General features: G+C 42.8%; 1 protein-coding gene across 7 annotated transcripts in view; it reads right to left on the bottom strand.

Moving 5' to 3' along the window:
* Positions 1-23,544, bottom strand: part of TBC1D15 (TBC1 domain family member 15) — a 100,295-nt gene that overhangs the window by 25,755 nt on the left and 50,996 nt on the right. For all 7 annotated transcript variants that reach the window (XM_032792601.2, XM_075066517.1, XM_075066512.1 and 4 more), the window contains 6 exons: positions 14,439-14,542; positions 14,081-14,175; positions 12,232-12,348; positions 11,639-11,739; positions 4,223-4,322; positions 3,668-3,765 (listed from right to left, as the gene is read on the bottom strand). In XM_032792601.2, the coding sequence (XP_032648492.1) occupies positions 3,668-3,765; positions 4,223-4,322; positions 11,639-11,739; positions 12,232-12,348; positions 14,081-14,175; positions 14,439-14,542 (615 nt within the window). The remainder of the gene's footprint in view (positions 1-3,667; positions 3,766-4,222; positions 4,323-11,638; positions 11,740-12,231; positions 12,349-14,080; positions 14,176-14,438; positions 14,543-23,544) is intronic.

The following is a 23,544-nucleotide window of genomic DNA, read 5'->3' as shown; positions in this document are numbered from 1 at the left end:
CTATATACACAAGAACTACGAGTAGCTAGGGAAGCGGAGGTCAGCTAAGCTGCGCTCCACTGTTCCAACGACCGACACGGGGGGTAAGAAGGAACTGAAGGGCGGCTGGGTCGGCAGGGGTATATATCCGGCACCATAGCGGCGCCCTCCAGGGGGCGCCCTGCTGACCCACCGAGTGTTGCTAGGGTAAAAATCTTCCAACAAACATGCACGTGGCACGCACACACCCCTAACTGGAATGGATATGAGCAAGCACTCGAAGAACATAATAGTTGAGTGTTTATATCGTTCCAGCAAATTTTTCTTAAACAAATACATCTACTGTGGCTTTTCCAAATTACTGCTATTAATAAAGATCCATTATTATTTTGCCATGATTTTTCATGTCTTGTCCGCAATTCAGCCACAATTAATTGAAGATCATCCTATGATTCAGGTAGGGTCTTAATCATTATATATAATTAATCACTAATATAACAGGTATAATTACTATTAACAGAGATCTAGCAGCATGTTAAAAGGAATAGAGAGCAGAAAATGTCACCTCCAGAAATTTAAAATTGTACACCAAACACAAACGATAGGATTCCATTGTCTTTACTGTAGGCTGGTGTCTATCAAAATACAGCTTTGGTTAAAGATCTACTGTCAACTTGAATAGTTTTTGTAAGTTTCCATTTCTTTTAAAAATGTGATTTTTCTAATAGAAACCTCTTTAAACCAGATATATTGAATTTTAAAAATATATTTTAAAGAAGTTTTTATAACAGTTTTTCTGCTCCATGTTGAAATCTTATAAGGCCTGATCCAACTACCATGGAAGTATTGTTACATCCAGAAATTTTATTGGGAATAGAATAAAGCTAAGAGAGCAAATGAATGTGCTGGGGCTTATCCCTATCCTATCTATGTACACAGCTGCTAGCTGCTGCCTCCGTTCCAGACTTCCTGTTGTTGTTTCTGATTACAAGTCTTTCACAAAGCATGGAGAAGGCTGTACACATGAGTTCCTCCAAGGGAGTGCATAACAGTAAAATTACATACTAGCGGATGTGAAAGGAAGTGAAACCAACTAACAAAAATTAAACTGAGCATATACAAGTGCTATCAAAATGAACAATCTCAAAAAAATTGAGAACAAGGCTTCCCCCCACCTTCTGATTTTTCAGATACAGTCGTCTTAGGGATTACTTAAGTCCACTGCTACCTCACTAGGTATGAATATTTGTAATAAGTACTAACACAAAAGTCACAGTTCACCACTGTCATTCAAGTCTTATGTCATTTGAGTTGCACCAGCATAAAATGGGTTTATACACAGTGGTGAATAAAAGCCCTTACATATGTTCAGTTCATATTGCAAATACCCGTGACGTAACAGCGGAATGGTCCAACGCTGCTAAATCACACTTCTGTCTGAAAATATTGCATTTACTGTAGACAAGTAATCCCTACTTTTACTGTATCTGAAAGAAGTCTGACTTAAGAAATGGAGTATTTTTCCTGTTTACATTGTACATTTGACAGCACTCTATTTTTGTATCAGTAGAATGGCCTGGATATAACACTGGAGTGATGTAGTGGTGAATCAGGCTCTAACTTTCTAAAAGAAAGCCATTAATCTTCAGATGGAGGAAATGTTGGCATAAATGTCACAACTTGATTAGATGTTAAATGGATTTGTGAACATTTTAAAAAGCAAACTAAGCATGTGATTTTTAACTCCGCTTTTCCTGGTAATGAAACTGAAAAATAATGTTTGTACCACATTTTTTAAGATGCACTGGAGGGATCTAACACATTATTTTAGTAGGATTCCACCAATATCTTAGATGTCTTTATTCATTAGTTGAAAGGGTTTAGAATAGCAAAAAACAATCACGACAGAAAGTTAAAGTGTGCGTGCATGTGTATATATATATTTAGATATGATATAGAGATGTTATATAAAACTGACAAAATGTCAAACCAATAATTAGTAATACCAAGTTTCATATTCCTCTATAGACTTTTTAGAAATATCTGCACATTTATATAGTTCATTTGGAATCAACAGTGCTCAAAATGGTATTATCCTGAACTAGATTTCTCCCGATTAAATTTTGAGAGTCTGATCTTACAACCTCTTTGTGCACGGTACAACACATTGAAGAAAACGATAGCAGCGGTGTACTGTGCTCATAGCACAAAATTTAATGAAGATGTTATTGAGGATATATTAAAAAGCCATGAAATATGAGACAAGTGTAAAACTGCTGCATCAGATCAGCCTGTTGGGCCACTATCTGGTAGCCTGCCTCAGCCAATGCTTCAAAAACGGTGGGGTGAGGAACCTCAAAAAAAAAAACAAAATAGCCAGCGTACAGTGTTACAACATTGGGAAGGGAAAAGGAAAGAGGTTGGAAAAAGCGACTTCCAAACTCCTCTTTTGTGATCATCTTATGCCATGGAATAACAGGCTAAATTATTTTGTATTTGTGAATTGTGGTTCATTAGTAAATGTCATTTATAAAGTTGTTTGAAATTCTGATGAACTATTTGGAGCAATAACCTCTTAAGGCAGAAAACTCCATAGGCTGACTTTACATTGGATAAAAATGATTTCTGCTTTGCAGTTTTAAATTTACTGCCCTTCCATTTCTTTGAATGACTCCTTTTTCATTTGTGGGATAAACTGAATAAAAAGTGTCAAATCAGTTTTCATTGTAATAATAACTGTATATACCTCAATCCGGCTGTCCCCATTTGTTTTCTGTTCCAGGCCAATTATTCAGTTTTATGTAATATCTTTCTACTGCCCACACTTCTGCTTTGTGCCATTAATTGAGCCATTTTATTTATACTGTCTGAACCTTTTCTATTATCTACTATACCCTTTTTGAAGTAAGTTGATTATATATTTGGGCTAAGATCATGCTAACATTTAATGTGGTACTGTATTTTATTTTGTATTTCTCAGTTTTAAAAATTATAATCAAGATTTTAATTTGTTTAATTGGCATCATCAGGATCATTCCTAGACCACCACAGCCCACAATAGTATCCTACTAGCTCAGAGTCCATCAGTATTTCCATTTTTCCAGTAAGCATTGTCTTATATTAATCTACATATTTCTAGCATTGTGCAGCCCAATTACCCAGACTGATTAGATCCCCCAACAGTATTTTAAACCCCACTCCACTTGGATTAACTTAGTTAGCTTTGTGTTGAAAGCAAGTTTCCTTGTCTCACTATTCACTTCATCAGATATGTCATTTATAAAAATATGGAACACATTTAAGCCCAGTACCAATCCTGGGAATGCCCCAATAGACTTTTCACCCTTCTGAAAAGCAGCCATTTATTTTGGCTGTTTCCTATAACCTAACCAGTTTTCAACCCTGACCTGAGCATTACCAGAGCATCTGTGGTTATTTTCCTTAAGAGTCTTTTCTGATGGAGTTTGTCAAACACGTCTTGAAAAGCCAAGTAAATTATATTAATCATATCACTCCAATATTACAGTGTAACTTTAACAGTCTTCTTATAGGTCAGAGAGGCATAATTTATCTACAAAATCTGTACGCTTGTTTGTCCCCATCATGTCAGATTTATCCCACTGTTTCGCTACTCTGCCTTTGATTTTGCTTTGAATCATCTTCCATAAATATCTAACTATGTTCTTACCTCCCATAATCGAAGAATATCTTGAAAGCTAAATTCTCTTTTAAATCGGATCAGAAGCCATCGGAAGCAAAAATAAAGGTATCCCGAGTCTTGAGATTCTAGAAAAAGAATGTCACATTTCTTAGAACATGAAACAAAGAAAATATGCATCTTATAAGGCTGTTATCCTGCCATCAATTTGTAAAACTAAGTCTCCAATAAAGTTAATGGGAAGTTCTGCTTAAATATCAACGATGTAGCTCTGTTATATTTTGCTATCCATGAAAACCAATTAAAAAACCCATTAAATGTTTTTAATGCGAATATTTATTGTTCCTTTAGGACAACAGCATCCCTAGTGATACATTAAGGACTCTGCACTCTAGGACTCAGAGAAATAAAACAGTAAGTTTCTTTTCTTTCAAAGGCATTGTACTAAAGCCAAATTATTAGAATGTGGCAGTCCTGCATTAATAATGTAACAGATTCATGTTGGAAAAGTGTTTAAGGGCCCTTTAGAATGTCTATGCACATCACTCTCTAAAAGTAAGAAGCTGTTTGAGTTATTACACATACCTAAGTAACTGCAAAATCCACTGTCTAGCAAGCGAAGCAAAGTACTCAGTTGAATTAGCTGTGTCTTCATACCCTGCATTTGTTCCTCAAAGTTCTCGTGCTTGATGGGAAATAATTTAGCACTCTGTCAGGTATTGATACTGGTAAATAGTTCACTAGGTCAAATACTGTTATAAACCACAAAACTATGATTAGTTTACATGCAAGTTAAATTCATTGTCCTGGTAACAGAAGGTCTAACCCTTTAACTGTTTCACATATTAAGCGTTTAAAAGGACGGAGCCAAGGTCTGGTAAATTTTTGCCTTCAACTGGGAAGCTTAAAGCAACAAACAGTGAACTGTGTCTCTCTGGCTCAGGGATATTTGTACTTAATCTTCCACAGTCATACTTACACTGCAACTTAGAATCATAGAATATCAGGGTTGGAAGGGACCTCAAGAAGTCATCTAATCCACCCCTCAATCCCCAGACCCTATCCCTAAGTGGCCCCCTCAAGGATTGAACTCACAACCCTGGGTTTAGCAGGCCAATGCTCAAACCACTGAGCTATCTTGGATACAAGATTTGGTGTGAATAAACTCATCTGCCTCCAAATTGGAGCTAAAGAGTTGTAGGCAGGAATAGACAGAGTAGAGAAAATTATTAAAATGTTATTGGAGGACAATTGAGGGTATTTTATTCTAAACTATTGTATTTGTGTTTCACAACATCCCATATACAAAGTTGTTCTTGGAAATGAGCACTTGTTTAAATTAATAAAAATTTTATTACCCTACAAGAGCTCAGGCATGTACAAAATTCATTTTTGCAGTATATCACATATGTAATAACAGTCATTCTTTATGGACCAGACCCTCAACTCCATCACTGTTGTGCCCAGTCCAGCAGGACAGAAGAGGAATTTACTCACCTTGTGCAGTAATGATGGTTCTTCGAGATAGGTGTTTCACACTAGGTGGTTTGCATCCCTGCACTGCTGATCATTGAACTTTGGTAGCAGCATCTGTTCAGCCCACACATGGGCTGCGCCCCTCCTTGTGCTCTGCCATGAGGCTAAGCAGCATTGCGCAAGCGAACCTTCCTCAGTTTCTTTTCTACCACAGAGTCAATAATGAGAACTCCAAAGTAGAGGGGAGGAGAGTGCGTCATGGAGCACCCATAGGGACACACGTCTCTAAGAATCATTGTTACAGCACAAGGTGAGTAACTTCCTTTTCTTCAAGTATTGTTCCTAGCGGTGCCCCACTGTAAGTGATTCCCAGCCAGTATCCTAAATGGGAAGCTGGGACTTCAGAGTTGAGTTTGCTATAAATGATAATACTACAGGGCTGAATCTAGCATTGACATCAGAGTCCCTCATGAGGGCATAATGTTTTGCAAAGGTGTGTGCAGATGCTCATGTAGCTGCTCTGTAGATTTCCAGGATAGGGACATGGTTGAAGAAGGTGACTGAAGAGGAAACTGATCTTGTAGAGTATGTATGGATTGTAGATGGAGGTACTAAATTGTGAGCCTGATAACGGTGAGTTTGATGCAGTTCAAGACCCATTGAAAAGTTGCTACTGCCGCCAAGTGTACCTTTAGTGAGCTAATAGAGATTTCTGATTTCTTAAGAGTCAGTAAATAGTCTAAGACTAGTGGCAGAGTAGTCGATGTTGGGTAATTCCTCTAGAATGGCACCACATCTGAAATCTGGCCCACTTTTGTAGATAGGTATGACAAGTAGTCATTTTTCTGCTGTGTAATAACACTTCCTGTAACTCCTCAGAGCAGGATATCGCTATATGCTGGAACCATGAAGAAGCCAGGCTTTGAGCTGTAGTATCCATAGGCTGCGATGGGGACTGCATCCTTTGTTCTGCGAGAGAAGGTAAGGCATGGGTTGAAGAGTGATCAGTGGACACAGTGCCAGTTGTGACTGTTAAGGGTACCACATCGCTCTTGGGTAGGTAGGAGTAATCACTATGACATTTGCTCTTTTTCTCTATTTTTCAACAGGACTTTCAACAAGAGAGGAAACAGGGGAAGGTGTAAAGAAGGCCTTTGTCCCATGAGAGGAAGAAAGCATCCCCCAAAGAGTGCTGTCCGAGGCCTGATCTGGAGCAGTATTGCGAGCGTTTCTTGTTCTGGTAAGTGGTGAACAAGTCTATTGGTGTGACCCCATTATTGGAGCATGTTGTAGAGTATCCAGGGCTGGCCTTAGGGGAAATGGCACCCTGGGCGAACTTGTATTTTGGCATCCCCTATTACTCCTGCCCCATGGGCTTACTGGGCTTCCTCCACCCGCAACCACCTCTGGGCTTCGCTGCCTCCCCTCAGTGTTGAATTTGTGTTGAAAGAGATGCCAGAGCTCAGTCCTGGCACAAATTAAGCACTGGCAGGGCAGCCTGATACCAGCGGGTGCTGACCAGGGGCCCAGCTCTGAAGGCAATGCCACCGCCAGCAGCAGCGCAGACGTAAGGGTGGCATGGTATATGATGTAATGCCACCCTTACGTCTGCGGTGATGCTGTGGCTGTTGGTGCCTGGTGCTCAGCATATGGCTCAAGGCAGGCTTCGTGCTGTCACATGGAGGGCTGCATCCTGCCAGAGCCGATGGCAGTCCTGCAGCCCTCTTGCCACTCCTGGCTCACCAGGGCCCCATTTCAGATTGGGGGGAGAAGGGGAGATAACTTTAACTGTGATTCCAGGGGATACTTAGGCACCTGAAAACTCTAGGGTTTTTTGCAGATAATTTAGAAGTTAGCTGTTGATTTCCCCATACACAGAGAAACCCATAAGAATATTTCCATTAGTAACAACTGACATTTACAGATAGGGAAAGCAAGAAAAATGCTGCTTGAGAACTTGTTAGAGTCAAAATTCAGTAATATAAACTTCTGAAGGATCATTACTAATGTACTATTGAATGAATAGTTAAATCAACAAATTATTTCTGGTTTTAGGATATTTATTTTGCATATACTGACATGTGATATTGACACTTAGTGGTTTGTACAGTATTGTTGTAGTCATGTTGGCATCAGGATTTGAGAGCCACAAGGCCAGTGAGATAATATATTTAATTGGCCCAACTTTGGTTGGTGAAAGAGTCAAGCTTTCAAACCCCACAGAGCTCTTCTCCAGGTCTGTGGAGCTCAAAAACTTGTCTTTTACCAACCAGAGTTGGCCCAAACAAAGATATTATCTCACCCACCTTGTCTCTCTCTGTTTTAACTCTTCGAATCTCAACTTCTGCTGACATTAAAAAATTATCTGACCTTCCCCCATAATTTTCCACAACTGTGGAAAATTAAAAATTAACACACAAAAACGCTTAAAAGTAAACAGATATCACGTAAAGTAATAAAATAAAAATTGCATTCTATCAAGCCTATATATAAGTCACCAGAGCAGCAGGGTTGAGAACCACGGCGGGAGGGAGACATGGAGGGGAAGAGCCTATCCCCACTAGAGTTATCTCCCAGTTTAAAGGCCTGAAACTTTAAATCACAATCACACATTGTCCTCACACTAACAGCAGGAACCCAGCAACTTCCAGAGGATGAAGGAGGCTTGCAGGATATGGGATTAAGTCAGAGATGGGAATAAAGAAAGGAGTTTCTTTATTCTTGATGTGGTAAGGAAATGTGCAAAGCACTTTCCCCAACAGCTTTGACAAGGTCCTGCTCTAAGGAATTCCAGTATAGTGACAAGTACAACTAGTGAAAAAAGTTAAAATAAGAGAACCTGAGGGTGGGGATAGACAATCAGGATTGAAAGAAAGGGAGATGGGTTTCAAAGAGGTCACAGCAGAAGGCACCACCTACTTAATTGCTGATCTGCCATTAAAACCAAACTACAGAACCACTGTGTTGGGAACCTCCCTGGGATAAGGCACAGTGCAGTGAGCCAGCATACTGCTCTTCTATCCACTGTGATGCTCATTCCCACTCCTGTTCAGATGGAGGGGGGAGAGGCACATGGGGGAGCTGATCTCAGACCCATTTATCTCCTGTGCACCTGCCTGACTGACTTAGGGGAGGCAGCCCACTCCTGGGACCAAGCGAGTGAAGCTTCTGAGCCAGGGGAGCAGAGATGATCCCTACCCCCCCACCCTCTCCCTCATTTCCCCGGTGAGAAAGCAACTGTTCCTCCCCTACCTCTCCCTGGGGAGCTGCTGCAGCAGCCCTTCCCTACAGCTCCCAGCTATTTGGTGCAACTGCTGTTTGTTTGCCTCCTGGTCTCAGGCTCCAGAAAGTAGGCAGGACTGGGGGGCTTGGCAGGCAAACCCCGGTAGAAAACTGGGGGGAGGGGAATGTGACCCTGCATGCCCCCTCGCATGCATCACCTCTCTGCAGAGAAGGGATGGGCGCAGGTTGCAGCGTCCTGGTTAGCGTGGTGCTCTGCAGCATAAGTATGCACTCTCCTATCTGCGGGAAGTGCTGGGGGAAAAAGCCCATTCTTGGACAAGTGTGGGGCTCTTAGAGAACGATAGTGCATGTCTACCCCCACCACAACCTATATAGCAGGGAGGCTGCTCCAACCCTCCAGCCTGGACACAAACGCAAGCTGCTGGAGCACACACGCCTCCTTCTCTCCCCCAACTTCCACCACTCATCCCAGAGATCAGATTGGGAGCCTCTTCCAGCCCAGCCCCACTCCAGGCATTGCTCCTAAGGGGGCCCTCTGTCCCAGGACAGTGGGAAGCCCTAGACACCCATCCCTGCTCTCACCCGCAGAGTTAGCTGGCAGAGTGCTCAGTCAAGTTGCAGCTTGGACCTGCCCTCTGCAGTGCTGCATTTCTCTCCTCTAGTTGGCTGCCTGCCTGCCTCCCTCAGCCCAGCTGGCTCTTGGTCGACAGTGCAGGTCATGGGGAGAGAAGGGGTTATCAAACTGCGCCCCCTTCAGTATGTTGCCCTGGGCCGGCGCCCTGAGAGTATCACCAAGTCTATCTCCCATTTAAGGTTGTGTGGGACCTTGCAGCCAAGACTGCTGCTGTTGTGTTGTGCACTCCCGGCACGTAGGCTGCTGATATGGTAACAGTGTGGGAAATGCACCAGTTCCACAGCTTTAGTGCTTCCGTAAAAAAGGAGGGCGATCTGGCGGTCCCTTGATGATCCATGTAGTACATGCAAGCTATGTTGTCCATTGTGACCTGTGTGTGCATGCCTCTGATCAGTGGGAGGAAACACGTGCTTTCCTGACTGCTCTGAGCGCGAGGAGATAGACGTGAAGACACATTTCAGAGAGCGACCATTTGTCCTGTACTGTGAGGTTTTTGAGATGTGCGTCCCACCTTATGAGGGATGCACTGATGGTGAGAAATGGAGGAGGAGGAGGCTGCACAAATGGCATCACCATGCAGACATTTGCTGGGTTTTTCTACCAATTCAAAGATTGTTTTATCTTGGTGGGTAGAGATAGTGGTTTGTTTAGGCTGTCTTTGTTCAGTCTGTAAACCAAGCTGAACCATGACTGGAGGCATTTCGTAAGAAGTCTGGCATGAGCTATCACAAAACGTGTCCATGGCCATGTGTCCCAGAAGCTGAAGGCAATGTTTGGCCAATATCTGAGGGCTGGTTTGCACTGTCTCTATAAGCGTGTTGAAACTGAGCAATCTGTGTTATAGAAGGAGTGCTCTCACTTGGACAGAGTCGAGATCGGCTCCTATGAATTCTAAACTCTATACTGGGGTTAATGTCTATTTTTGTACGTTGATTTGTAGGCCTAGTTTTCTGAATAAATCCAAAGTCGTATGGGTAACCTGCTGAGCTTTGTCAAAGGAGTGTGCCCTGAGGAGACAATTGTCCAGGGAAGGGTAGATTTTGATCCCCTGGAAACATGGATGGGTTGCCAGTAGAGAGGACCTTGGAGAATACTGTGGGAGCCAACAAGAGGCCAAAAGGGGAGTGCTCTGTACTGGTAGTGGTCCTGCCCTATTGTGAAGTTAAGATATCATCTGTGAGATGGTATGACTGAAATATGGAAATAAGCATCCTGGAGGTAGAAGCCGAGTACCAGTCTCCCTGTCCCAACACTGAAATAATTGTTGCTAAAGTGTCCGTAGGTAGCCTAACGTGTTCTTCTGGGATGGTACCACGTGAGCTCTGCGTTCCGCATTTGGATGGCTTCGGTACAGTCAGTACCAATGATACCGAATGAACTGGTGGTTTTCGGCTGGTTCAGGGCTCAATATGGGGACTTACGGCTCTCTTTTTAAAACCCTCGTGTGAGTGGCTCATAGGCGTCATCTTAGGCTCACTTTCCTTGGATGTAGAGGGCTGTGGTGAGGATTCCCACCATCCTGAGTCTTGACATGGGTCTGAAGGCAGTTGGAGAGCTGCTTCCATTAGAAGAAGTTTAAGTCTCAGTTCTCTATCTTTTCAGGACCACAGTTTCAACTGCTGGCATAATCCACACTTCTGGGCAATGTGATTTTCCCCAAGGCAATGGACACAGTAGGAATGTCAATCCCTCATCAGGATGGAGTCTTTGCAGCTGAGACACTTCTTAAAGTAGACTGAACTAGGCATACCCCATCTCGGGGAACACAAACACACCTACAGTGGAGCACCCATTGGGACACTGTTCAAAGAAGAATGGTAGCTTTATCCTGGTGCCAACCAGGGGCTATTTTGGCCACCAGCACAACTCAGAATACCTTCAGGGCTGCAAGCCCTCCCAAAAGGGCTATGTTCTTGTGTACAGAGATCACAGCTGCACTCAGAGAGGAAACAGGGGTCCTTAGAGAAAGCTATGCTGGCTCTGTCACCCGAGACCTCCTCTTACATTAGGAGAATTTCCCCATAGCTGGTAAACTTTCTGGAAGCTTTGTGTTCCCAGAACATCAAAAGCTATCAGAGGCTGTGTCAAAGACCAAACATGTTTATTATACAAATAAACAAATAGAAGAAACATAAGGGAGAAAACAGAAGACTTCCCAATTTTTGTCTATTGCTAAAGTATATATACACATTGATAAATATATAGAGCACTTTTGGGTAACACACCACCAGTTAGAAGCTGGCCATATTGTAACAGGACTTGAAAGCTGAAGGGTTATAGTCGTGGTGTACTTCTATCAGTCCACAGATGTTGTAAACCTCTAGTGGCTGACTGGCAATGATGGGCATTTGACCCTCCTATCTTTAAAAAGAGAAGATAAACAAGTGCCACCTACTTCACATGGGCATAGTCCATTTATTGGACATATGTGCCTCTGAGCTATTCTGCAGTCATACATACACCAATATTAAACTGTTTCTTTCTGCTTTGCAAATATTAAACACTTCTTTTCACTAAAGACAACAAAGGAAATAGTGCAAAACTTTCCAGTCTAGTCATGAAGACAAGATAAAATGACAAAAGTTTACATCTAAATTCAGATAATGAAAACTGCATGAACACTATGAAATAAACGATCTTGTTTTTACCATTTGATCCATGTATGATACAAAGCACCAAAAGGCATCCACTTCATTTTCCATGACATACAAGACAGGAGAAAGCAAGTCACTCATTCCCTGAACATACCCTTAAAAAAAAAGAAATAATGAAACTTAATCTTAGACTGTTAACTTGTTATTTACACAATTATGAACTCTAAATTAAATGATTTTTCTTCTTTTCATCCAAGATGCAAGCTTCAAACTTGTTACTGAACACCAATTGTTTGTACAATTGTTCAGTGGTACAGCAGATTGTGTAGATACATTCCAAATCAGCATAACCAAATAGTTTGAAAATTCCATTTCCTCTGTATGACTTTAAAAAAATACCTGCATTTGATCATTAAAAGTTTACATTCTGCAAACACGGACAAAAACTGTAAACATGTATACCCTGGATTTACCAAATCTTTAGAAAATGTACACCCATATTTCTATTTAATTTAATTTTATTAACCTTCATAAAGTATATAATTATACACTAAAAGATTTTTGAAATGCAATAATACTCTGAAAAGTGATCCTTGCTCACTAACCATTCACTTTTCATAAAAAATATTCAGACACGTCCCACTTACCTAAATCAAAGTCATACATACAATAGGTCATCAAAATGTCATGAAGCAAGATCAATCCTGGATTATCTTGGCCTTCATAGAACTTGTTTGTTCTGTCTGTTCTGTTTACATCTTTTTCTGAGAAATAACCCACAGATATAAAACATTTTCAAAACATTTTTTACTAAGCCTATATCTAACAAATGCACAATGCTCTTTAAGTTATTGATTTCTCAAAACATTATTGCAGAGCTTTGAAGTGTTTAATAACCAACTATATTCACTGAATATCATTATAAAATGCTTTAAAGGAGCTTTTAAGAGTACTTAAAAGAAAATTCTTCCTGTCTGGAATAAGATGATTTACTTACAAGCAGATCCGCATTTTTTTGTTTTAATTGTTACACACTTTCTACAGAAACCTCATGATTAAATATAAAACATTTTTACTGAATTCAAAGAAACAATGAAGACTACTTTAGATGAGTTAACTGTAAAATACCACTCGAATGCATATGATATGCAGCATAATTTGAAAACTATCATGGGAAAGTTAATATGCAAACAAGCTTAAAGCGATTGTTACACCTGTAATTGGTTGGTTCATTATAGCAAGTATTATGAAATTTTAGTTTGTCTTGTTTCTGTAAGCATTACTGAGCTGAAACGGCCTGCTTGTTTCTAGATATAGACTGTACATTTTATGTGTTGTTTCAATTACCATAGTTCACACTGTCTGAATTTGATGACAAACTGCTTCTTTCGTATGGCTGGTGTAGAGCAGCAACTACAATTTCGCCTGAAGTTGACTGAGCCAAATAGCTACATCAGGAGCAGCAGAATTTATTGTAGTAATGCCTCCTTCATATTTATAAATTGGGCGCTAGGTAGTGATACGTTCGATGGTCTGTCACGGGAAACCACACTCACACCAGGGAGTCCTTGATTTTCCATTTGTGCATTCGATGTCCGCATCTAGCATGGTTGGTTCTAATTTGGTTCAGAGATGACCAAGATGACCATGGAAGGTCATCTCAGAAGCCTTCTGCGTGGGATCTGGCACAAGGTGCTTATTTTTTAAGTCTTGTTTAGCCCAATCTTCTTTCCAAGCCTCCTTCTGATCATTGCCTAATTGCATGAGGCTAAACGAATGTTCCAAGAAAGGCTTGCGAGACTTAAGATGTTGCAGGGGGAGCCTTGTCAAGGTCTTGGTGAACAGGAAGACATCTGTTTTCACAAGCGTTGAGCTTCACAGTATGTTGCAGCAGTTCAGTGTATTGGCAGGGGAGCAATGTTAGACAGGACAGGTAGCCATGGTGTTGGAGTTGACCTAAGGGTTCCCATGATGCACTGCATCACTGTATTTAGCTAGGTATCCACAATTCATGTGTGGCTCCATCTGCTCCATATTGGAGCAAAATAGTCAATTACTGAATATACAAGTGCTACTGCAGATGTTCACAACACTGATGCGCACCACATCGTACCTGCTAGTTTCTGGATTATGTTGGATCTTGTTTTTATCTTAAAATGAGATAATAATGACAAACTGTACTCAATATTGCTTTTATAATTTCAGAGTCACTGAAGACCAGATGGTACTCCTTTGGAGCAAGGCAGTGCCGTTCTTCACTGGGGATGTCTCTAATTAATTGTAGACATGTCCATGCACTCCAAGAAGCTTTTTAAGAAAGTTAAATGAAAGCTGAGATTTTGGGGCCTGATTATGCAGCAAATTCTCTGGCCACAAAATACACTGAGCAATGGCTCTAGTATTCTAAATCTCAAGAGCTTCACTTCTCTTTTTTTAAAATCTTGCCATTAATCTAATCCATACGTTACATGCTAAATCTGTAAAAGGAAAAATTACCTATAAGACTCTTATAGTCTCTTAATCTTGAATTTCGTTTTTCTTGCTCATCGCTGACTGATTTCCACTGAAGTTTCATCCTGAAATATTCATCTCTAAAGAAAAAGAAACGTCATTTTTAAACTAAATGCAATTTGCTAAGTCATTTCACTTTTCATTATTTGAACGTCACTATCTCTCAAAAAATAAAAAAATGTCGCATACAGGAGTAAGCCGTGGATAACTACATTCAATAACATTAAACAGTTAGCTTTCTGCAGACTTAAGAAGACTGCCACATCACTACAATAAGCATATGCTTGAAAAAATTCTGAAACTATTTAAACCTACTTTGTACTATAAAAGTATGTCTACTCACGTTTTTCTTTTTTGCAAATTAGTTCTTTCCTCTCTAGTACTGTGCCAAGGAAAATAACCCAAAAGGAATTTCCATACTTCTTTTCTCAAAGCATGGCAGAGTCCCTAAGGAAAAATGTATATGAAATATATAAGAATCAAAGAAAGTAAGATTCTAGCTCTAGAGATGAAACAATGCCACAGTAAGTAGACACGTCTTAAAGCAATAATTGAAAACAAAGATTAACAAGACTTTTCAGGTTAACTGAAGGCAAAGAGTATCCTCCCATAGAGCTTTACAGTACCTACAACCTCACCTTGTTATTAGGTTTCACAGGCTATGTCTACGTTACAAACTAGGGATGTGATTCCTCAGTTTGTGTACACATACTCCCATTCTCATCATGCTAGCAAAAGTATAAATAAATAGCAGTGTAGCCACGGTAACACAGGTAGCAGCAGGAGAGACACAGCTGAACTGTGCTAAGTACATACCCACTGGTTTCTCATGGATTCGTACTCAGCACGACTCTGATGTGCCTCCACTGCCACTGTTGCCCTGGATTTGAGAGGTTTGTATACCCCAGAACGTGATTAACTTAATTGCCATCATATTATGTGCATTCAGCCACCCTGAAGTAATGAAACTGAACGCCGCATAGTTAAGGGTTAACTTGGAGACAGGCTTTTAGAGACAAGGTCAAATCTAGCTGTCAGTTTCTGCCAATCAGAATGGGAGGAGGGGACAGACACCTAAACAACTGAGTCTGAAAACCTTGGCGGTTGGAAAACTTTGTTTAGACGCCTCTGATATTAAAAGTTTACTGAAGTTAGAAAAGTGATGATACAGTAGGGGTCATTATGACCTATGCGTTTTGTAGAAGTAAATTATAAAAGATTTTTAGCTAATAGAGTGCACTTTTGGAGCAGTCCTCTGAAGCCATCTTGAGAGACGTTTTTCCTGACACTCTCTCTCGGGTGTATAAGCAACTGGCCACTGCAAAACTGCAGTTATTTACTCAATACTGTTCCAGATGTTAGGTAAATATTTGAGATATTCTAAACCTATTGCTTATGTTTCAGTGTGCTTAAATCTTATAAACTGCAGTTTCAGAGCACGCTTACTTGCATTTTTCCTTGATCAGACAGAAGTGCTGAGTTCCTGGTGATTTATTCCTTACACCGCCTGGAGTGAAGTAGTTAAGTTGTCCCTGTTGGGGGTTCTGAAAACCCTAGGTAAGACCACTACCCATGCTACTGTGGCCTCACTACTATTTATACTCGCACTAGCTTGACAAGTAGGGCCCTACCAAATTTACGGCCGTGAAAAAATGTATCATGGACCATGAAATCAGACTTCCCCCATGAAATCTAGCTATTGTAGGGGAGGGGGATTGGCAGGGTTGCGGTTGCCTCACTGGGACCTCCCATGCACAGGGCTCCAGCTACTAGTCCCAGCAGGGCTCAGGAGGGACCAGACTTGCTCTGCATGGCCGCTCCTGCAGGTGATCAGACCCACTGCTGGGTACCTCCCCTGGCTGCAGGAAGCTCCAAGGCTGCATTGCCTTCACAGCTGGGCTCTGAAGCAACCACGGAGCTTCCTGAATCTGGGGGAGATGTCCCTGGAGATGGGTCTGCTCTTCCCCGGGCTACTGGGAGTCCCCAGCTGGGGGATCCTTGCTGCTAGTCCCGGACAGGCTGGGGAGGAGTGAGACTTCCTCTTTCCCTGCATGGCTGCTCTCAGGAGGGAGATCAGACCCACCTCTGGAACCTCTTCAATCTGCACGAAGTTTTGTGGCTGCTGCCCTCAGAGCCCAGCCCAGCTCTGAAGGCAGCACAGAAATGAGGGTAGCAATCCAATGACCCCACTACAACAGCTTTGCAATCTGCCCACAAACCTCTTTTGGGTCAAGACCTCCACAGTTACAACAGGATGAAGTTTCGGATGAACACATATGAAACCTTGAAATTGACTATTTTAAAAATATGATTGTGAAATTGACCAAAATGATCAATGAATTTGGTATGGCTCTACTGATGAGGATCTGCACCAGCAGGGGAAATCATACCCCTAAGCTCATAGTGCAGACAGTCACAGACTTGGACAGAGAGAATCTGATTAAATTTGTTTCTAAATAAAGGCTAAAGAACCAATGCAATTTGTTTGCCAAATGACTGGAATAAAATCAAATGATTACATAGATGCTGGTGAAAACTACAGAAGCATCAGGCACAACCTGGCAACAGTGAAAGAATATATCACTAAAAGATTAAGTCAAATTTCACCTTACACTTCTCTCCCTTCCCAGAAACATCATGGTTGAATCTTTGTATAAGCATTAAAAAATAAGAAATTCTAGACTTAAATATTGAAACACTGTACTGTAACTAACAAGTCCAAACTTTAGTTTGCATCCCCAAAACCTACTCTCCGCTAGACCCAATTACCCAATACTTCAAGGTCTGGTGTGCCATTTTTTAATATAAAATAGCCCTTGTGTCACAACTATAAATAAGAGCATATACCATGCAGATGATCCCACCACACAACTCACAATATGGGTGTGTACTCAATAATGTTTATTTCTCAACAACCTTTCATAGTAAATCTGGCACTTCCTACCACATCTCTCTCCTATATCAAGGACTACTCCTGCCCGAAAGTTACCTGCCCTCAGATAGGAGATGCAAGGGCATGTCCTATGGGCAAACATCTGCACTATCCCTGTGGTGACAAAACTAACATACTTCTTAACCTCTGTCCATGCCACTGTTCAATAATCCAATATTAGTCACTATAACAACAGTATTTCTTTACTCCTCACTATATTCCCCTCTTCTACAAGGTTAAAACAGGCGCAATAGTGCATCAACCTATTTGCACGTGTTTTCACTCAAATTTATCTCCTGTCAATGTAAGCGCCCCATTATGACAAAGCAGTAACACCACCTCCTCGAATGATGCTGAACCATGGATGACATTGTGGACAACAGTGCAAGCGCTTACACTGTGACCCATATTGACATTAATACTCCTCCAGCAGCTGCCTTACCATACCCAACAGTGACGGCTCTAGTCACATTTGTGAACTCCATTGCCCCCGGGTCATGGAAGCCATCCCCTTTAAAACTCTATGTATTTTTGAAATGCTTTTTTCCTGATTGCACTCCTTGGAGAGCACATCCAGCAGTTCTCCCTCGTTGTATGCGACTGTCCAGCTAACCTGCTGACTACATGCTCTACACTTGCTCCTACCTGGAGTGGACAGGAGGTATTGGATCTCCCGGGCCTGTGGGGAAAAGAGGCTGTGCAGGCACAGCTACGGACCAGTCATAGAACATATAAAATGACTGCACAGGGGATGCAGTGAAGGGGTATGACACGGATCAGCAGCTCTGCCACATGGAAGTGAAGGAACTGTGAGAGGCATACCACAAGGTCAGGAAGCCAAGAGTTGATCTAGTGCTGAGTCATAGGCCTGCCACTTTTACAATGAGCTGTACACAATACTTGGCGGAGACCCCACCAAGCACCTCACACAAGATACCTCCAGGGAGCCCAAGACCCCTGCCGTGAACCGAAAGGAAGAAGATGTAGCAGGAGGATCCCACTACACTTTGAGCCAGGATCTTTTTGAGATTCCACCACAATCTAACCAGTTCTACCAGCCAGGCATGGTTGAGCTCAATGAAGAGAAAGGAATCTCAAGTGTGTGCATTCATTCTTCTTTACAGTGTTTAAATGTGAAGTATCAGGGGCTAGCTGTGTTAGTCTGTATCCACAAAAACAACAAAGAGTCTGGTGGCACCTTAAAGACTAACAGATTTATTTGGGCATAAGCTTTCATGGGTAAAAAACATCACTTCTTCAGATGCACGGAGTGAAAGTTACAGATGCAGGCATTATATAATGACAAGAGAACGGAGTACCTCACAAGTGGAGAACCAGTGTTGACAGGGTCAATTTGATCAGGGTGGATGTAGCTCACTCCCAATAATAGATGAGGAGGTGTCAATTCCAGGAGAGGCAAAGTTGCTTTTGTAATGAGCCAGCCATTCCCGGTCCCAGTGTGAAGATGGAACTCAGCCCAATCCCAAGACAGAACTACATAGTTATCTACTTTTCATTGTTTTTCTCATATGAAAAGAGATACATAGGTAGAGCTCTCATCTGCTTTTTATTCCACTGTAGGGTTAGGTGGGGAAAGAGGAGCCATGTGGAGCAGTTTGTTTATGTACACTGGGATGTCCTTAGCATCCTCTTGAGAGATCTTGATGAAACTTTCACAGAGGTAACTCCGCAATCCTCTTTTGAAGATTTCTAGGGATAGCAACCTTATTTCTTCCATCATGATAGGACATTCCCATGCCACTCCATAATGACTTCAGCAGGCATAATTGCAGTAAACAGGTCAGCAGTATACAGACCTACGTAGCTTTGGGACACCAGCAGCAGCTGTGTTCACTGTGCCTTTGTTAACCCCAAGAATGAGGTATCAGCTTAAATCATCACTCTTGGTGAAAAACAGTGCCAGTACTCATTGCTACTATCCTGTACTCAGATCCATGGAAACAAGGGATGAAATTTTATTGTTTTATGCAACCAAACAATTCCCTCATTTCCTACCCTACCATCCATCCCTGGCAGGTCAGACTCCCCATGTGCAGACGCACTTCAAAGCTGATGTGTCAATACGTACGTCTTACTTAAAACTCTTATGAGAGTAAGGGAAGAGAGCTCTGAAACTTATCTTTTGCTTTCCACTGCCACTGTAAATACACCACCACATCTGTCTGTTTTAGCTGTAGCTGCTGCCGTTTTTGTGATCTTGAGGAGTGGCCCCTTCAACACCCATGCGAACATCTGACTTTGAGGAAGAGGAGAAAGAAACAGACTAGGGAGAACATATTCAATGAGATCCTGCAAACTAGTATGGCATCAGACTGTGAACAGAGGGCCTGGAGGATGAATATAGCAGACAGCCTGGAGAAGGAGAAAGCAGACAGGAGAAAGGCACAGGAGTCCCAGAAGGAAAAGGAGAGGGAGATGCTATAGGACATAGTGGAGCTTCTCAGACAGCAAAACACAAATGCTGCAGACTCTTGCTAGATTACAGATCCAACAGTCACAGTCTCACCATCGCTGTTAATGGTTAACTCCATTTTAGCACCACTTATGCTTCCTCCTCCCTCCCCTCCCATTGTAGATGGCATCAGGGGCTGCATCCCTATCACTCCACACCAGGAAACACTAAGGAAAACCACAACCTCACATACACTGACTTGCCAAAGCTCTATGGTTGGTGAAGGTTTGGCAAAAATAGACTGTAATAAGTAGGAATGTTTTCTACCATTCTAATTTTAAAGTTCTGTTCCATTAATTTATTTCAGGGATTCTCAAACTTCATTGCACCGTGACCCGCTTCTGACAACAAAAATAATACATGACCCCAGAAGGGGGGACTGAAACCTGAGCTCGCACAAGACCCACTGTCCTGCGTGACAGGAACCAAAGCAGAAGCCCAAGGGCTTCAGCCCCAGGCAGGAGGCCTGCAACCTGCGTCCCGCTGCCCAGGACTGAAGTTCTCGGGCTTTGATTTCAGCCCCAGGAGGTGGGACTTGGGCTTCAGCCCCGGAGCCCAGCAGGTCTAAGCCAGCCCTGGCGACCCCATTAAAATGGAGTTGCGACCCACTTTGGGGTACCACCTGCAGTTTGAGAACCGCTGATTTTAGTTTACAAGTTTGCACCATACTTTTTAATTGCACACTATTTTTGCTCTGTAATACATGTTTATTTTTCAGAAATAAAACAACAACTAGGGCCCCACCAATTTCATGGCCGTGAAAAACATGTCATGGACCATGAAATAAGCTCTTCCCTGGGAAATCTGATCTCCCTGAAATAGTTGGGCTGGGGAGGGACAGGACTTGTCCTTCCCCTGCACAGCTGTTATCCGAGGGAGATCAGACCCACCTCCACAGACAGCACAGAAGTGCCGGGGCTCGGGGCTGCCTTCCCAATGGCTCCTGCCCAGGGTCTGGACTCCTGAGCTCTGGGGTTGCTGCTGCTGCTGCCCCCATCTCCCCCTGCTCAAGCACAAGCTCTGGGACTTTCACTCCCTCCCCATCCTCCCTCCCCCCGACCATGGCTCCTGACCGGGCTCTGGGCTGGGGGATGCCACCCCCACAGCTCCTGCCAGGCTCAGGGCTGCCACCCCCATGGCTCCTCCCCAGATTTGGGGCTGCTTACCCCCACTTCAGCCCCTGCCTGGACTCAGAGACCTGGACTGGGGGCTACACCCCCTGCAGCTCCAGCAGGACTTGGGTCTTCCACCCTCTGCAGCTCCTGCCTGGGCTCAGGGACCTGGGCTGGGGGCTGCCACCCCCTGCAGCTCTAGTGCCCGCAGCTCCTGCCAGGCTCAGGGAAGCTGCTCCCCATGCCCTCAGCTCCTGTTTGGGCTCGGGGATGCTGGCCCTCCTCCTCGGCTCCTGCCCAGGCTTCCACCATGGGGCTCCTACCAGGGAGGGGGCACCCATTTTTCAAATTGTCCAGGGCCCCAGGCTCTGACTAGAAGCTAGGATCCCCTGGTTGGGGCGTTCGCAGCAGCACTAGGAAAATCAGACCAGCCTCCACCTCTGGGACCCTCCTCCAGCTGCAGGAAACTCCGCAGCTGCTGCCTTCAGAGATTAGCTCTGAAAGCAGCACAGAAGCGAATATGGCAATCCTGAAACCCTCTTACAACAGCTTTGGGACCCCCGCACAACCCCCTTTTAGATTAGGACTCTCACAGTTACAACACAGTGAAATTTCAGATGCAAACATTTGAAATTGTGAAATTGGCCAATTTTAAGACCCTGTGGCTGTGAAATTGACCAAAGTGAACTGTGAATTTGATAGAGCCCTATTAACATGCCTAACGATATTCAAAGCACATCACTTGTAATAGAACAGGACCACAACTCAGATTCAGTGAGAAAGTAGTGTAATAATTATAAATGTAAAGTAGACAGCACATAGCTCATTGGTTCATTAAAAGATGTGATTCATAAATGCACACCAATTGTTATGTAATTCCTAGTAACCCTCAAAACTTCAGGGCCAGGTAGAGCATAGTCCAACTGAACCCACTACCATGGCTGATCATTAAAGTGCTCCTTTAAGTTCTCCTATCAGCTACACAGCTTCAAGCTGAGCTCTTTTGGATCTTTCATCTGGCTGTTCAAAGTCAGCAGACAGCCTCTCCACCTTTGCCCTCCACTCCTGCAGCAACTTTTGCCCCTTTGCCTCACAGATATTAGGCAGGACACAATGGGTAGATATAACCATAGGGATATTTTTCTCACTGAAATCTAATCTAGTGAATAAACACCACCAGCATCCCTTCAGTCTACTGAAAGCACATTTAAGTGTCATTCTCCACCTGCTGAGCCAGCAGCTGAAACTTTCCTTGGAGCTGTCAAGGTGGCCAGCACACAGCTTCATGAGCCAAAGAAGCAAGGGGTAGGCGGGGTCTCCCAGGATCACTGGCATTTCAATATCACCAATGACAATCCACTGATTGGGAAAAAATATCCCTGGCTTGCAGCTTCCTGAACAGTTCTGCATTCTTAAAGAGATGAGTGTCATGCATCCCTGACCAGTCCACACTGATATCAGTGAAGAATCCCCATTGATCCACCAACGTTTGCATAACCATACAGAAATAGCCTTTTCTGTTGGGCTGGTACCGGAGACACTCCCCAGACTCCATTTTGCATTTCTAATCTCCATTTTCTAACCCTAGCTTCCCACTTGAATAAGTAGGAGTCACTTCACAACTGAGTGTTGTGGGTCACGTGACCAATGCAAGTAAAATGAGGTTTGACCACAAAGTGTTTTTAGGCTGAGCATGCCCAGTGCAAAAGTGGGGGAAAGGTCATGGCAGAAAGCCAAGAGTATCTAAGATGGTGACTAGGCAAAAACCAAGTAGGGCAAGGTCTTAACTCTGCGGTAAATAACAGCAGTGAATATGTGCAGAATGTTGGCATACATCCAAGAATGAGGTAATGTTTAACAGCGAGCATGCTCAGAAAAGACCTGATAGCTGATAGGATTAAAAAGATGGGCCGTTAAAACAGTGGAGAGCAGAGCAGAGCAACTGCTGAAGGAAATCAGCAGTGTAGCTGAAAGAATTGAAGAGCAGAGCTAAGAAAAGAGAGAGAGAGAGAGCACATGCCACACTGTTAACTGACCGGAGCTGGCAACAACGGTAATCAAGGAGTGACATCAAGGGATTTTAGAGTGTTTGCTAATTCTCATTATAGTATAGTATAGTGTGGGATTATCTTGAGTATGTGTGTGTATATGTTGATAAAGATGCATAAAATGTTGTGTTCATTGCAATTTACCTACGTAAAATTTAAAGTCCAATTTAAGAACTGCTGTCAGCACCCTATACAGACTGGTCATCTGTAACAGAGCACACCCACTTGTAATTCAAACTGTACTGCAGTTTGAGTTCTCTTTAATTTGCAAGAAGAGATGTGTGTTTAATCCATGCTTTTAGATTACACTGTATTAGGGGCAAAGAGTTCTGTGGCACCTTATAGACTAACAAACGTATTGGAGCATGAGCTTTCGTGGGTGAATACCCACTTCGTCGTTTGTTAGTCTATAAGGTGCCACAGAACTCTTTGCCACTTTTACAGATCCAGACAGACATGGCTACCCCTCTGATATTTGACTGTATTAGGGATTATTATAGTAATAAAAAGATACTTTATGCTGGAAAGACCACTGCCTGTGTCAATCATTTTAATCAGAGGGCTATAACTGTATCTTCCAAGTGTTTCCTTGATACCTTGGAGACCCATACCCAGGGAAGGATAGATTAAGGGAATGATAGGCAGATTATTGTAGGGGTGTCCCAAACCTATTTTTCCAGAGTAACAGGGCTGGGGACAAAATAGGAACATGCATGCCATCTATCACTTCACTGTAGATCAGGAACCCAATAGCTGCAAATCTAGCCACAATATCCTGAACACTGCCTAGAGTCACTGTCCTGCATAGCAGGATACAATTAACAGCTCTACACCACGGATCTCAAACATGCGGCCCATAGGCTGCGGGCCGCCAAGCTCCCCGC

This window comes from Chelonoidis abingdonii, chromosome 1 (assembly GCF_003597395.2).
Source record: "Chelonoidis abingdonii isolate Lonesome George chromosome 1, CheloAbing_2.0, whole genome shotgun sequence".
Classification (NCBI taxonomy): domain Eukaryota; kingdom Metazoa; phylum Chordata; order Testudines; family Testudinidae; genus Chelonoidis; species Chelonoidis abingdonii.
The sequence above is the reverse complement of the archived record's forward strand: the minus strand, read 5'-3'. Positions and strand labels throughout refer to the sequence as shown.